A 17,310-nucleotide genomic window follows, 5' to 3' on the forward strand; every position below is an offset into this window, starting at 1 on the left:
AAGGCACTGCCGGCAGACTCACAGAACACAGGACTGAGCAAATACCAGAAGAGAGCTAGCTGGCTGCAGACCAGCCCATTCCCCAGCAGAGGCAGAGAGGCAAGCAGTGACAGCCAGAGCTGGAAGGCAAGGGGCAATCTCCACCCCAGAGATGACACCCTCTACCAAACTGTGAGCAGGCTCCCAGTTGCTAACCAAGTCTCACTGGGATCCTGGACAGTTGACATCCACCAGGAAGGCCACAGCCAGATATCAGCTCCCCAGAGGAGACACACGGCACACCTGAGAAGGCACTCCTGTTGCGCACCCAGGAAACTGAGCGGCTGGGACCAGGGAGGTTATAAGACGCACCACCCACCTGGGGAGAGTGTGCTGGCCAAGCACCTGGTCACCTGAGCTGCTCAGACCTGGGAAGGGCACAAATTCAGGCCCAACTGAGTCTGTGCTTTTGTTGTAAAGGAACATGATAAATGCCCACCAAACCAAACAAAAGAGGAAGAGATAGGGAGTCTACCTGAAAAATAATTCAGAATAATGACAGTAAAAATGACCCCAAATCTTGAAAACAAAATGGAGTTACAGATAAATAGTCTGGAGACAAGGATTGAGAAGATGCAAGAAAAGTTTAACAAGGACCTAGAAGAAATAAAAAGGGTCAATCAATAATGAATAATGCAATAACTGAGATCAAAAACACTCTGGAGAGAACCAACAGTAGAATAACAGAGGCAGAAGATAGGATAAGTGAGGTGGAAGACAGAATGGTGGAATAAATGAAGCAGAGAGGAAAAAAGAAAAAAGAATTAAAAGAAATGAGGATAAACTCAGAGACCTCTTTGACAATGTCAAATGCCCCAACATTTGAATCATAAGAGTCCCAGAAGAAGAAGACAAAAAGAAAGGCCATGAGAAAATACTTGAGGAGATAATAGTTGAAAACTTCCCTAAAATGGGGAAAGAAATAGCCACCAAAGTCCAAGAAACCTGGAGAGTCCCAAACAGGATAAACCCAAGGCAAAACACCCCAAGACACATATTAATCAAATTAATGAAGATCAAACACAAAGAACAAATATTAAAAGCAGCAAGGGAAAAACAACAAATAACATACAAGGGGAGTCCCATAAGGATAACAGCTGATCTTTCAATAGAAACTCTTCAGGCCAGAAGGGAATGAGAGGACATACTTAAAGTGATGAAAGAGAAAGACCTATAACCCAGACTACTGTACCCAGCAAGGATCTCATTCAAATATGAAGGAGAAATCAAAAGCTTTACAGACAAGCAAAAGCTGAGAAAATTCAGCACCACCAAACCAGCTCTTCAACAAATGCTAAAGGATCTTCTCTAGACAAGAAACACAAAAAAGTGTATAAACTCAAACCGAAAACAACAAAGTAAATGGCAACGGGAGTGTACTTATCAATAACTACCTTAAGTGTAAATGGGTTGAATGTCCCAATCAAAAGACAAAGACTGGCTGAACGGAGACAAAAACAAGTCCCCTATATATGCTGTCCACCTTAAAACAAGGTACATATACAGACTGAAAGTGAAGGGCTGAAAAAAGATATTTCACACAAATGGAGACCAAAAGAAAGCAGGAGTAGCAATACTCATCAGAGAAGGCAATGGCACCCCACTCCAGTACTCTTTTGCCTGGAAAATCCCATGGACAGAGGAGCCTGGTAGGCTTCAGTCCATGGGGTCGCTAAGAGTCGGACAGGACTGAATGACTTCACTTTCACTTTTCACTTTCATGCATTGGAGAAGGAAATGGAAGCCCACTCCAGTGTTCTTGCCTGGAGAATCTCAGGAGCCTGGTGGGCTGCAGTCTATGGGGTCACACAGAGTTGGACATGACTGAAGTGACTTAGCAGCAGCAGCAGCAGCAATACTCATATCAGATAAAATAGACTTTGAAATAAAGGCTGTGAAGAGAGACAAAGAAGGACACCACATAATGATCAAAGGATCAATCCAAGAAGAAGATATAACAATTATAAATATATATGCACCCAACATAGGAGCACCACAATATGTAAGGCAAATGCTAACAAGTATGAAAGGGGAAATTAGCAGTAATACAACAATAGTGGGAGACTTTAATACCCCACTCACACCTACGGACAGATCAAACAGAATATTAATAAGGAAACACAAACTTTAAATGATGTAATGTACCAGTTAGACCTAATTGATATCTATAGGACATTTCACCCCCAAACAATGAATTTCGCCTTTTTCTGAAGTGCACATGGAACCTTCTCCAGAATAGATCACATCCTGGGCTATAAATCTAGCCTTGGTAAATTAAAAAAAAAAAATTGAAATCATTTCAAGCATCTTTTCTGATCACAATGCAGTAAGATTAAATGTCAACTACAGGGAAAAAAAACTATTAAAAATTCAAATATATGGAGGCTAAACAACACGCTTCTGAATAACCAACAAATCACAGAAGAAATCAAAATATGCATAGAAATGAATGAAAATGAAAACAAAACAAAACAACCTATGGGATTCAGTAAAAGCATTGCTAAGGGGAAGGTTCATAGCAATACAAGCTTATCTCAAGAAACAAGAGAAAAGTCAAATAACTAACTTAACTCTACACCTAAAGCAACTAGAAAAAGAAGAAATGAAGAACCCCAGGGTTAGCAGAAAGAAAGAAATCACAAAAATTAGGGCAGAAATAAATGAAAAAGAAACAAAGGAGACCATAGCAAAAGTCAATAAAGCTAAAAGCTGGTTCTTTGAGAAGGTAAATAAAATAGATAAAACATTAGCCAGAGTCATCAAGAAAAAAAGAGGAAAGAATCAAATCAACAAAATTAGAAATGAAAATGGGGAAATCACAACAGACAACACAGAAATGCAAAGGATCATAAGAGACTACTATCAGCAACTATATGCCAATAAAATGGACAACTTGGAAGAATGGAAAAATTCTTAAAAAGTGTAACTTTCCAAAACTGAACCAGGAAGAAATAGAAAATTTGAACAGGCCCATCACAATGACAGAAATCGAAACTTTAATCAGAAATCTTCCAGCAAAAAAAAGCCCAGGACCAGATGGCTTCAAAGCTGAATTCTACCAAAAATTTAGAGAAGAGCTAACACCTATCCTACTCAAATTTTTCCAGAAAATTGCAGAGGAAGGTAAACTCCCAAACTCATTCTATGAGGCCACCATCACCCTAATACCAAAACGAGACAAAGATGTCACAAAAAAGAAAACTACAGGCCAATATCACTGATGAACATAGATGTAAAAATCCTAGCAAAATTCTAGCAAACAGAATCCAACAACATATTAAAAAGATCATACATCATGACCAAGTGGGCTTTATCCCAGGGATGCAAGGATTCTTCAGTATTCACAAATCAATCAATGTGAAACACCACATTAACAAATTGAAAGATAAAAACCATATGATTATCTCAATAGATGCAGAGAAAGCCTTTGACAAAATTCAACATCCGTTTATGATAAAAACCCTCCAGAATGCAGGAATAGAAGGAACATACCTCGACATGTTAAAAGCCATATGTGATAAACCCACAGCAAACATTATCCTCAATGGTGAAAATTTGAAAACAGTTCCCCTAAGATCAGGAACAAGACAAGGGTGCCCTCTCCCACCACTACTATTCAACATAGTTTTGAAAGTTTTAGCCACAGCAATCAGAGAAGAAAAAGAAACAAAAGGAATCCAGATTGGGAAAGAAGAATTAAAACTCTCACTGTTTGCAGATGACATGATCCTCTACATAGAAAACCCTGAAGACTCAACCAGAAAATTACTAGAGCTAATCAACGAATATAGTAAAGTTGCAGGATATAAAATTAACACACAGAAATCCCTTGCATTCCGATACACTAACAATGAGAAAACAGAAAGAGAAATTAAGGAAACAATTCCATTCACCATTGCAACAAAAAGAATAACATACTTAGGAAATAAATCTACCTAAAGAAACAAAAGACCTATCTATAGAAAACTATAAAACACTGGTGAAAGAAATCAAAGATGACACAAATAGATGGAGAAATATACCATGTTCATGGATCAGAAGAATTAATGTAGTGAAAAATGAGTATACTACCCAAAGCAATATATAGATTCAATGCAATCCCTATGAAGCTAACAATGGTATTTTTCAGAGAACTAGAACAAATAATTTCACAATTTGTATGGAAATACGGAAAACCTCAAATAGCCAAAGCAATCTTGAGAAAGAAAAATGGACCTGGAGGAATCAACCTGCCTGACTTGAGGCTATACTACAAAGCTACAGTCAGCAAGACAGTATGGTAGTGGCACAAAGACAGAAACATAGATCAGTGGAACAAAATAGAAAACCCAGAGATAAATCCACGCACCTATGGACACCTTATCTTTGACAAAGGAGGCAAGAATATACAATGGAGAAAAGACAATCTCTTTAACAGGTGGGTCTGGGAAAACTGGTCAACACTTGTAAAAGAATGAAACTAGAACACTTTCTAACACCATACACAAAAATAAACTCAAAATGGATTAAAGATCTAAACATAAGACCAGAAACTATAAAACGCCTAGAGGAAAACATAGGCAAAACACTCTCTGACATAAATCACAGCAGGATCCTCTATGACCCACCTCTCAAAGTAATGGAAATAAAAGCAAAAATAAACAAATGGGACCTAATTAAACTTAAAAGCTTTTGCAGAATGAAGGGAACTATAATCAAGGTGAAAAGACAGCCTTCAGAATGGGAGAAAATAATAGCAAACGAAGCATCTGACAAAGAATTAATCTCAAAAATATACAAGCAGCTCAATTCCAGAAAAGTAAATGACCCAGTCAAAAAATGGGCCAAAAAACTAAACAGACATTTCTCCAAAGAAGACATACAGATGGCTAACAAACACATGAAAAGATGCTCAGCATCACTCATTATCAGAGAAATGCAAATCAAAACCACAATGAAGTACCATCTCATGCCCGTCATAATGGCTGCTATCAAAAAGTCTACAAACAATAAATGCTGGAGAGGGTGCGGAGAAAAGGGAACCATCTTACACTGTTGGTGGGAATGCAAACTAGTACATCCACTATGGAGAACAGTGTGGAGATCCCATAAAAAACTGGAAATAGAACTGCCATATGACCCAGTAATCCCTCTGCTGAGCATACACACCAAGGAAACCAGAACTGACAGAGACACGTGTACCCAAATGTTCATCACAGCACTGTTTACAACAGCTAGGACATGGAAGCAACCTAAATGTCCATTGACAGATGAATGGATAAGAAAGCTGTGGTACATATAGACAATGGAATATTACTCAGCCATTAAAAAGAATATATTTGAATTAGTTCTAATGAGGTGGATGAAACTGGAGCCTATATACAGAGTGAAGTAAGTCAGAAAGAAAAACACCAATACAGTATACTAATGCACATATATGGAATTTAGAAAGATAATAACGATGACTCTATATGCGAGACAGCAAGAGACACAGATGTAAAGAACAGTCTTTGGGACTCTGTAGGAGAAGGCAAGGGTGGGATGATTTGCAAGAATAACATTGAATCGTGTATATTATCATATGTGAAACTGATCGCCAGCCCAAGTTTGATGCATGATACAGGGTGCTCAGGGTTGGTGCACTGGGATGACCCTGAGGAATGGGATGGGGAGGGAGGTGGGAGGGGGTTCCAGATGGGGAACACATGTACACCCATGGCTGATTCATGTCAATGTATGGCAAAACCCACCACAACATTGTAAAGTAATTAGCCTCCAATTAAAATAAATAAATTAATTAAAAATAAATGAATAAATAAATAATAGTTTTAAAAATGTTTACTTTATTTTTCATTGAGTCAAAAGTCTTAGGCCGCTAATATCCCCGGCCTCAAGAGTCCCTTGGACTGCAAGGAGATCCAACCAGTCCGTCCTAAAGGAGATCAGTCCCGGATGTTCATTTGGAAGGACAGATTTTGAAGCTGAAACTCCAATACTTTGGCCACCTCATGCGAAGAGTTGACTCATTTGAAAAGACCCTGATGCTGGGAAGGTTTGGGGGCAGGAGGAGAAGAGGACAACAGAGGATGAGATGGTTGGATGGCATCAACAACTCAATGGACATGAGTTTGGGTAAACTCCGAGAGTTGGTGATGGACAGTGAGGCCTGGCATGCTGCGATTCATGGGGTTGTAAAGAGTCAGACATGACTGAGCAACTGAACTGAAATGAACTGAACTAATATCTTGCAACTTGAAACATAAACCATGAACCATTTAGTGTGAGCATCACCCAGAAGTCTGTTAAAAGTGAAGTCTCTTCCCTTGACCAAGAAATTCAGAATCTGTTTTTAACAACATCCTCAGGTAACTCATGTACACATTGAAGTTTGGGGACAATTTTAATGTATCAATGTAAGGGTAAAATTATGTGCAATTTGTGTCTATCTTATTTATTTACATCCCCCGCCTTTTCAGGATTTTATTTATTACTTTTACTAACTCTGGTAAAGACAAATTAGTTCAATAAAATAGCAAAATATGACTTAAGGAGGAAATGTTAAAAAAAATAATAGATAATCACAAAAATACTATTAGTCAAGTTGGAAAAAAGTATCCTGACCATTGACATTGAATGTTGACCAAAATTTTTAACCAATTTTTGAAAATTTGCTTGGTTCATCAAGTACTTACTTATTGTGACCATTTTAACAGACTGATATTCCATCTGGAAGAAACTAAGAAGTTTAAATTTTGAGAATTTGCCCTTATCTAATCCAAACTAGAAGAGAAACTGCAAAAGTAGCAACTAAGTATAATTTGTCACTATCTTCACAAAGCAGATTAAGAAACATAGATCTGATAACTTAAGGGGAGTTTAAAATGAAAAATCTTTCCATCTCATTTTACAACAGTAATAGTAGGATTTTGGGAGAAGGAATACATTTCTATTTTTCAGTTTATTATATTTTAACAACCATATAATACTTTTAATTTATTTAGACTGTACTTAGAGCTCAAAGCAATCCATATGTAATGAAAGGACTAGTAAAAGCTTAATAAAATTTTATGTTTTGAATTAAAGATTACTAAAATATAATCCAAATAGTAAAAGGAGTACATCAAGGCTGTATATTGTCACCCTGCTTATTTAACTTATATGCAGAGTACATCATGAGAAACGCTGGGCTGGAAGAAACACAAGCTGGAATCAAGATTGCCAGGAGAAATATCAATAACCTCAGATATGCAGATGACACCACCCTTATGGCAGAAAGTGAAGAACTAAAGAGCCTCTTGATGAAAGTGAAAGAGGAGAGTGAAAACGTTGGCTTAAAGCTCAACGTTCAGAAAACTAAGATCATGGCCTCTGGTCCCATCACTCCATGGGAAATAGATGGGGAAACAGTAGAAACAGTGTCAGACTTTATTTTCGGAGGATCCAAAATCACTGCAGATGATGATTGCAGCCATGAAATTAAAAGACACTTACTCCTTGGCAGGAAGGTTATGACTAACCTAGATAGCATATTTAAAAGCAGAGACATTACTTTGCCAACAAAGGTCCATCTAGTCAAGGCTATGGTTTTTCCAGTGGTCATGTGTGGATGTGAAAGTTGGATGGTGAAGAAAGCTGAGCGCCGAAGAATTGATGCTTTTGAACTGTGGTGTTGGAGAAGACTCTTGAGAGCCCCTTGGACTGCAAGGAGATCCAATCAATCCATCCTAAAGGAAATCAATCCTGGGTGTTCATTGGAAGGACTGATGTTGAAGCTAAAACTCCAATACTTTGGCCACCTCATGCGAAGAGTTGACTCATTGGAAAAGACCCTAATGCTGGGTAGGATTGGGGGCAGGAGGAGAAGGGGATGACAGAGGATGAGATGGTTGAATGGCATCACCGACTCGATGGACATGGGTTTGGGTGGACTCTGGGAGTTGGTGATGGACAGAGAGGCCTGGCGTGCTGCAATTCATTGCTCGCAAAGAGTCAGACATGACTGAGGGACTGAACTGAACTGAAAATGTAACCTAAATATATAATCATGTTTAAAGTAGAAAAATATATTAAAAACTCAGTTTTTAAAAGGAAAAAATTGAAGTTAAAGGAGGTTAATTCATTTTGCCAAATCAGGGGTGATAGTTACCAAGAGTGGGAAGGATTTGTTTTCATAATATTTATTTGCTTAAACAGACTCAGGATTCCAAAAAGAGAGTTCATTTTTATCTAATCGGAAATTTGGAAATGACAGTTAAAGTCCACTTTTAGTGATTTTGATTTCCCTTTATTTTAGTCAAAGCATTTCTAAGCAAAGCCTTATTAAAGAAACTGAAATTTTGTGTATATGTCAGAAAATGAGTGTTCTGTAAATTATGTATCTTCTCCTTGAGTTTGACCAAACTACTCTATGTTGAATTATAAACTCATGTATAGTGGGTTGTGTACCACTAGTGCCACCTGGGAAGCCACGTATGATCATTATTCATAATGAGATGTCATCCTATAAGTTTTGTTTTCAAGTGGCCCTTTATCATGAAAGGAAGCTTTGCAATTGAGTGGGAAGACAGGGCTTCAAAGTCAGATAGACCTGTGCCATCCTGACTTTGCTGCTTACGATTTTATGAATTCAGGGAGTCAATTAATTTCTTTTAGCCTCATTTTCCTCACGTTAAAATGGGAATAATCATGCCTTTCTTATATGGGAACAAATGGTATTACATGTGAAAATTTTATTAATTGCTCATAAGAGGCTTTTAAAAATATTCATTTATTTTAAATTTTTGGGTGTGTTGGGTTGTGTGGGCTTTTCTCTAGTTATGGAGAGCAGGGGGCTACTGTCTAGTTGTGGTGCACAGACTTCTCATTATGGTGGCTTCTCTTGTTGTGGAGCACGGACTCTAGGATGCATGGGTTCCACAAGGCACTGCTCATCTTTTCTCTGTCTTCTTTTTCGTGTGTATGATTTTTTTCTTTATTTATTTGTAGTTGAAGGATAATTACAATATTTTGTTGGTTTCTGCCATGCATCGACATGGATCAGCTATAGGTATATTCATCTGTCTTCTTGATCTGTTCCCATGCTCTCGCAACACCTCACAACTGATACATTCTCTGCCTTCAGTGTTTCCCTCTTCATTGGTTCTTTCCCTTCATCTTATGAATATTTTCAGTATCTCTCTTATCCACATTCCCCAAATCTCCAGACTGATTCTCCTCAGCATCTAAAACCCCATTTTTCTCCAGGCTTTTATCACCACACATTACTTCTGAGAGAGTAGTCTGCTTGAGTTTCTTTTTAACATCTTCCTTTCTCCTTAGCTCATTGCAATCTTGCTTTTTTTCTCCTCCATTTTATGAAACTTGTTCTTATTTGAATCAACTAATTTCATGTAATGATTATTTATCAATCCTCATCTAATTTATTTCTAGTATGATGCTGTATTTACTTAATAATTCAAATTTCTCTTTCCTTCTTGTGAAAGGCAAGTTTTCCAAAGTATCGTACAATTTAAATTGCTTTTTTCCAACTTCCTTTTTCTGCTCCTCTTCCTTCTTTCATCTTTCATATATTAATATTCTCAAGCTCCTTTCTTTTGTCACTTTCCTTACATGCTTGCATGTATCTCTAAGACTTCCATTCCCTGTTAGTGCCAATGATTCCTTAATCCATGCCAGATTTCCCTAAATCTGAGCTGTTTTCTCAATATCAGATGCCCCTAGGCACTCACATACTCAGTATATTTCTAATTATTTTATACCCTACAGAATGTCACTCACCATCTGGCTCTACAAGGATTGAGTCACTAGCCACTGCAGTGCTGACCTCCACACCCTGAAAGGAATTCAGGGAAGAGATAGGAAGGAGGCACTCTCTGCTCTAAGAAAACTGGCAGAACTGGCTTTTAGATAGATATTTTCAGGAGAAATTTTATGAACCCAATTTCTTGCATCTTCCCATACGTGCTGCTGCTAAGTCGCTTCAGTCGTGTCCGACTCTGTGCGACCCCATGGACGGCCGCCCACCAGGCTCCGCCGTCCCTGGGATTCTCCAGGCAAGAATACTGGAGTGGGTTGCCATATCCTTCTCCATCTTCCCATACTTAGGTATGTACTGAAGTCTTAAAGATATATCTGTGCCTCCTGAATAGCAGTAGTCTTCCACCAAGATGTGTGTTCGATTGCATGTATCCCTTCTCCAAGATCACATATAAACTAATCTCACCTTAACTCTTCAGAGCAGTTCCTCCAAGCTAGCTGAGAGGCTGCCTATTGGCTATAGTACTCAGTGCTTGTGTACATGCTCAGTCATTCAGTCATGTCTGACTCTTTGGGACTCCATGGAGTGTAGCCCACCATGGAGTTTTCCAGGCAAGAATACTGGACTGGGTTGCTATTCACTTCTCCCGGGGCTCTTCCCGACCCAGAGATCGAATCCATGTCTCCTGCTTGGCAAGCAGATTCTTTACCACTGCACCACCTGGGAAGCCCATAGTCCCCCCCCCCCCAAATACTGTAACTCACAGTTCTCACATTGTGTGTTTGTATTTCAATCATCACACATTTACTTGCCAAGCTCCATTAATTCCACCGTTTTAATACCCTAGGGATTTAATACTTCCTGTTTAGCCCCACTGCTGCTACTTTAGGTTAAACTTTGTCATCTTTCATATGTTCTTCTAACCCCAGTTTCCAATCCTCTTTTAAGCATATGTTATTATTCATATGATCACTTAAATACTTCTCCCACCCTCTAGAATAATTTATTTCTTTAATCTCCTGATAGCAAAAAAGACATGCCTATTGTTGATGTTTTGTAAGTAAAAAAAGAATAAATATTATCTTTATTGTAGTTCTTTTTCAAGGAATAGCTACTCTAGCATTTAGTGTATAAGATCTCATTTATTGTATAGGAGTATGTTTTCATATGTAGGATTTCTATTTATTTTCCAAATAGTAGCATACTTCTTTTAACAAATATTAATATATTAAAATATGGTTTGAAAATATATCTTTTCACCCTTAAAAAGTATGATATGTATGTATGTTAGTCACTCAGTCGTGTAAGATTCTTTGCAACCCCGTGGACTGTAGCTCTCCAGGCTCCTCTGTCCATGGAATTCTCCAGTCAAGAATGCTGGAGTGGATTGCCATTCTCTTTTTCAAGGGATCTCCCCAACCCAGGGATTGAACCTATCTCCCATATTGTGGACAGATTCTTTACCATCTGAGCCATCAGGGATATACATGTTTTCATATCAAGATTTATGATACTGTATTTTCTATTATTTTATAAATTAATATAATGAAATTATTATAATAATGAAACTGTATATAATGAAATTATTTTATCACTACTGTTGAATGCTGATGGAGATTTGTTTTTTTTATTACAATTAGAAATTATTCTATGGTGAATGTAGTATTTTGTAAGTCTTTTTTGTATAATTATGATTGTTTCTTTAGAAATATTTGTAGAAGCAGAATTGCTGGAACACATATATGTTTTTGACACATTTATATAGATGTCTGACACATTTTTGACAAAATTTCCTTTAGAGAGTGCTCTATCTGTTTAAATTCCCAGCAGCTTTTTGGATTTTGTCCATTTTTCTGACTGAATTTCATCATAATAAATATTTTAACAACTTGTTAGGCAAAGATGGCATCTCATTGTTTTAACTGCATGTTTGTCATTAGTTAAACACTTTAAATACTTTCTTGTTCACTGAATTGCCAGTCACATTCTTAGCTCATTTTTTTATCTTGATAATTATTTCTTTAAAAATTTATGCACATTTTATATATTCCAAAGCTGTTATCATTTTGTCATACAGTACTGACTTCTCTCCTCAGTATTTACCCTTTAAATACAAATTACTCATTGACTTTCTTTTGCACCATTTCCTTATTCTTGCTGTTAATCCATCTCTCTTTTTGACCTGCAGGTAGTTGGTATATACAAAAAGTAATACTGCCCTCACAAAAGGACTTTGTAATAACTAATTACATTGTTTTATGAATTCCTTAGTCAAGGAAGAAGGCAAATATTATATTTTAAATCATGTTTGTATCTCAGTGATAAACCAAATCATTTGCACACCTGTGTGCCCAGTAGGTGTTGAATTGGAGTACTGTAGTTCCTGCACACCTATCCTGTAGACCCCTGCAAAACTGCAAATATTTTCCACCCCATGCTCCAGCATGAAGAACCGTTAGCTATTTTCTGGGTCTTACTGAAGAGCTTTTATAGTGTTGTTTTATAGTTAAGAGCCAAGGTTATGCAGGTAGCCAATCCTGAGTTTGAGTTCAGGCTTGATTCTACCAACTTCCTAGTTGTGTAACCTTGATGAAAGCCTCAGATTGCTCATCTGTAAAATGGATCATTATGGTATCTATCTGTTTGATATATTATGACACTTAGATGTTTACCCAGTTTGAGACAGGGGCATAATTAGCACTTGATAAATGATGACTGTTATTTTAATATTATCATTGCAATCAAAATTAGTTAGGTACTTCAGATGAATTGTAATACTGTAACTGTTAGAGTTTGAATTATTACTTATTGCATCATTAACTTATTACATGTTACCTGTGTTCCCTCTACAGAGAAATAAGAACAGATATCCAAGTCTTTAAGGATGGATTTTTAAGATAAATTACATAGGAATACATGAAAAAATTTGAATGAAATACACATTCCTTTAGCTATTAGAAAGAATAGTAATGAATACTCTGCTTATTAAAGTAGTCATATCAATCCTGATAGGCTATTATTCTTAAATAGTAAGCAAATTCCAGATATGTACATATCCTTCAATTTCCATTAGATAGTAACTAACTCTAATTAACCTACACTAATACTCGGCAACATTCCTATCTTAATAAACCCAGGTAAATTAATTTTAATAAAATAGTATAAAAACATTTAAAAAATCTATTATGTTTATATTAACAAAAAAAAAAGAATAAAATGATTTTGTTGTAACTGGGAACAAAGAAAGGAGAATAATCAGTCTTAAAAATCATTCACAGTTAACATTGCAAAATAAAGGAAAATCACCCACAAGATATTTTCAAGCATATTCATGGTGGAATAGCAATGACAGTGACAATGGGTGTCTCAAAAGAAATACATTTTTACTTCCATAAAAAGTAAATCTTATGGATTTACAATCTGTCGTCAATCTTTAGGTACTTAGACACAATGAGGAAATATAAATACCAGGAGAGAAATAATGCAATACCAGGAGAGAAATATTAGTATTTCCTTTCTTAAGGTTGTGTTATATTTTCAAATTTGATCTTTAGGGAATTTTAGGACAATAGTTATTGTGGTACATTAAGAAGAGTTAATTTTTTTTTCTATCAAATAAGTATATGCAGTTGACATACATGAGAATAGACTTTTCTAATTATTTTACCGAGCTCCCTGAATAAAGAATTGAAGAAAATATTTTAAAACTTAGTCTTTTATGAAAATGTTATAATTGTCATACACAAACACTCTGTGATTTTGATATGTATTTAAACAACATGCTAATATTGTTCTGAGTCAAAAAAATTACTTATTGCAAAATAAATTATTGTTTAAATTGTGATCAGTCCTACTAAGCTTTGTCACAAATAAGATAACTTGAGTTGCCCAAGATTTTCTTGATTTCAGAACTGAAAGTCCCATGTCTGGGGAGAGCAGCCTCAGTCTGAACAGACTGAGATAGGTGGTCACCCTAGTTACAGGTCACTTAAATACACGTTGCCATAAATACACAAAATACAAAATCAAACCAAGACTAAGAATGTTAGTATGACACAGAATTTTAAATTCACCTTAAAGTGAACAAAATTGATTATGAATAGAGTATTTGCACAGTCTGATTAAAAGCAAAGAAAGAAATGCTGCTAATATAGATTAACAATGATCAAAATTTACCTTAATAAGATACTTACTTTTGTAAAAATTCTTCATGGCCACATATACTTAAAAGATGATCTCTGGGGAATAACTGGTCATTTGTGCAAAAACGTGGAATTTCTGCAATTAGGTCTTTGACAAGATAATTAGCTAAAAACAAGATTGAATAATAAAATGTTAATAAGAGCTCATTATATATTGGCTAAGTAAAAGATTTTGAGCACAAAAAATGATGCACATATTATGCACTGTTACAACTGTCTAGCTCCATCAAGAGGAATTAAAATGAGATACATCACACTTACTGATCTTATTATATTTGGAGGGTTTTTTTAAAGTATTCTTTGCGTTTTTCTTCAATCACTCTGTGTTCACATAATCTAACAGAGCTAGGTATTTCACTTCTCATTCTGAAACCTTTGGTAATGGTAGCTTCTGCATTAAAAATAAAAAATGTTCTACTGTGGTTATTCTTAGAGATTTGAGAGATGCCAAAGAGATTACAGAGTGAATGCTATATAGCAAGCCAGGAGTCTAACCCAAATATGGCAGCTTCCAAAGCTGGTGCTCTTGATAATTCTGAGTCTTCACACCTGATCTTTCTTCCTTTCCTGTGTAGAATCACCCCAGATTCTGTCTTGGATAGCATTATAATAACCTTGAAGGACATGTGCTCTTTTTCTTCACCTTCCCTAGGACTCAAAAGTCTTAGCATATTATAGGGTAAAAACCCTTTGCCATCTCATATTCACATTCTGCAATATCCCCCCATAATGACACACATATACCGTTTAATTATGTTTGCCTATGAAATATTTTCTATTTATAGATGATAAAGAGGGATTCATTTATTATCATTTATGATAATAGTTAGAAATTATGGACAGAAGAACCTGTTGGGCTGCAATCCATGGGACCGCAGAGAGTTGGACATGACTGAGGGACCAAGCACCCATAGCCAAAAATGCTTTCAATGTAATCTTGAATGAAAGTAGGTACAACAGATTGTGTTGATGATCCTTATTGAAGATTTGAACAGCATACTGCAAATCCTCAATTGCACTTACTCAAGTTGAGTTCTGCTTATAATTATATGTTTACATTGATGTGACTTCTTTTACCGCCAAACCATTGGGAAAGGTTTTTGTCACAGACTGGCTAACAAAATGTAGTATAAGTGGTATTGAACTTGCCATGAAGAAAAAAGGAAGCATATAGTGCTGGATTTAAAAGTGTGCATTTTATGGGAGATCAAGCTGTTATCAATGAAATGGTTAGAGAAACAAATGGTAGTGATCACCAGGGAATTAGAGATTATAGAAGTGCCCTGACATAGGAGAGAGTACCTTATATGTGCTACTGCTTGGTAATATTGACTGAAATATTATGAATTGAAGCTAGAAGAAAATATAGCCACAGGCAAAATCAAGACTGGAAAGGCTTTGAAAAGAAGGGGAGAGCATTGCCAATGTAAAATGGCAGGGAAATATCTCCAAAGACTCCAGTTTATTTTAATTAATTTGACTTTCCCATTTCCAAGACTGTATTGCCTATGCTATTTTGTAGTATGTATGAATTCATTATTTCACTACAGTCAGTTGTTGCAGTTTACATGAAGGACTCCATAAGCTAGTTTCTAGCTGTTACTCCTCTTCTGTGCTTTGGTGTTATGTCTTCTACTACTCATTCATGTTACTCTTTGGATGTCTCATTATCACTTCAAATTCAGCATGTCTGTAAGTTAAACTTTTCATCCACATTGTAAGCCAACAAGTACCATGGTTTATTTTAAGTAGATTTTATACCTGTATCTGCAATTTGGCGGCTAATATAATCCTTTTTCCAGTTTCTCGTGGTTGCCAACTTCATACAACCGTTCTCAATCTGTTGACCGTATTGCCTACTCTATTGAAAAGGTGATTCTTTAAATTATGCTACTTTTCAGCTTAAATCTCGTTTTTATGCACCCTTCTTGATCCCTTTACATCTCTTTTGATATATAAGTATCACTGTTGTTTTGCTTAGTGCTAAGTCATGTCCGATTCTTTGCAACCCCATGGACTGCAGCACACCAGGCTTCCCTGTCCTTCACTATCTCCTGGAATTTGCTCACTCATGTCCATTGAGTCGGTGATGCCATCCAACCATCTTATCCTCTGACATCCCCTTATTCTCCTACCCTCAATCTTTCCAGCATCAAGGTCTTTTCCAGTGAGCTGGAGTATCACTGCTTTTTATTAAATCTAAATTCTTCACATATGATTCTTCCATCACTGGATTCCAGTTCCATCAATTTAAAGCCCCTCTCTTATATATATGTAATATTCCCCACTCTACAGATGCTTTTGTCTTTTCTTTAAAATGTTCTTTTTCTATTTAATATTCCAATAAAATCACTCCTCTTCCATTATATTCCCTTAAGAATAGTATCTTATTTATTTAATTTTTACCTTCTCATTACTGCCAAATTTCTTTAAAGAGTACATAACTTCTGCCAGTAGTTCTCAATTACTCTTTAATCTTTGCAAACTGACTTCTACCACTTTACAGGTCACAAATGACTTCCTAATACAGTTCCAACTATGTGTCATCTAAATCTAGAAAGTAAAGACACTGGCTTTAGAATATCTTTGGAGTTGGAAAAAAGGACAGGGAATCTTCTTCACTGAAGTGATAGCTGAAGATTGTAGAAGCAGAGACAACCTTGTTCAAAACACCCTCCTCCAGAAGGATTCTATTTCCTCACTCTGGGGGAAACAGAATTCTCTTTGGATGAGACCCTCTCACCGTCTCCTCCTCTTTCTGTCTAGATTTCCTTATTCCTTAAGTTTCTAACAACAGCTTCTGTCTTTTATTGGTCACTCTTGAAATGCTCTTCAGACTTTTATTCTTTAGAGTACACTTGTATTATTAGTAAAGCACTAATATAAAGAAGCGAAGGGATCACAGTTTTGGCATAAAAATTACTTTAAAATGAAAACATTTGAAATCTTATCTGTACTTTTCTTATCTGAATAAAGCCAAGTCTCATAATACAAGTGCTATTAATTTCCTTCTGAGAGAGCTTCCTGCAAATTCCAGGAAGGAGACATACCGCCCATCCACTAATATAAACAGATATATAATTATTGTTTTTTCTAGCTGAAGCTTTAAACACCTCCCCCTGCACACATTTTTATATTATGCTGTTATATAAATGTTTACCTCTGAGTTTCAGCAGGTCACTCATTAATGAATAACCCCTGCATGCCCGTGTAAAGAAACCTTGTCTTTTATCCTGTTAATCTGTCTATTGTCAATTATGTCACAGTCCTAATCCCACTTCAAATTTAAATGAGCAGAGGAAAAGTTTTTCTCCTAAGAGTAGCATACACTAC

The 17,310-nt window shown here is 36.3% G+C and overlaps 1 protein-coding gene across 2 annotated transcripts in view; it reads right to left on the minus strand.

Annotated features, from left to right (window-relative positions):
* The window catches only part of PIK3C2G (phosphatidylinositol-4-phosphate 3-kinase catalytic subunit type 2 gamma), a 387,527-nt gene that overhangs the window by 357,785 nt on the left and 12,432 nt on the right, over window positions 1-17,310 (minus strand). For both annotated transcript variants that reach the window (XM_081592337.1, XM_081592336.1), the window contains exon 4: window positions 13,969-14,083. In XM_081592337.1, the coding sequence (XP_081448463.1) occupies window positions 13,969-14,083 (115 nt within the window). The remainder of the gene's footprint in view (window positions 1-13,968; window positions 14,084-17,310) is intronic.

Source organism: Giraffa tippelskirchi, chromosome 4, assembly GCF_054371585.1.
Source record: "Giraffa tippelskirchi isolate mGirTip1 chromosome 4, T2T-mGirTip1v1.2.pri, whole genome shotgun sequence".
Taxonomy (NCBI): Eukaryota; Metazoa; Chordata; class Mammalia; order Artiodactyla; family Giraffidae; genus Giraffa; species Giraffa tippelskirchi.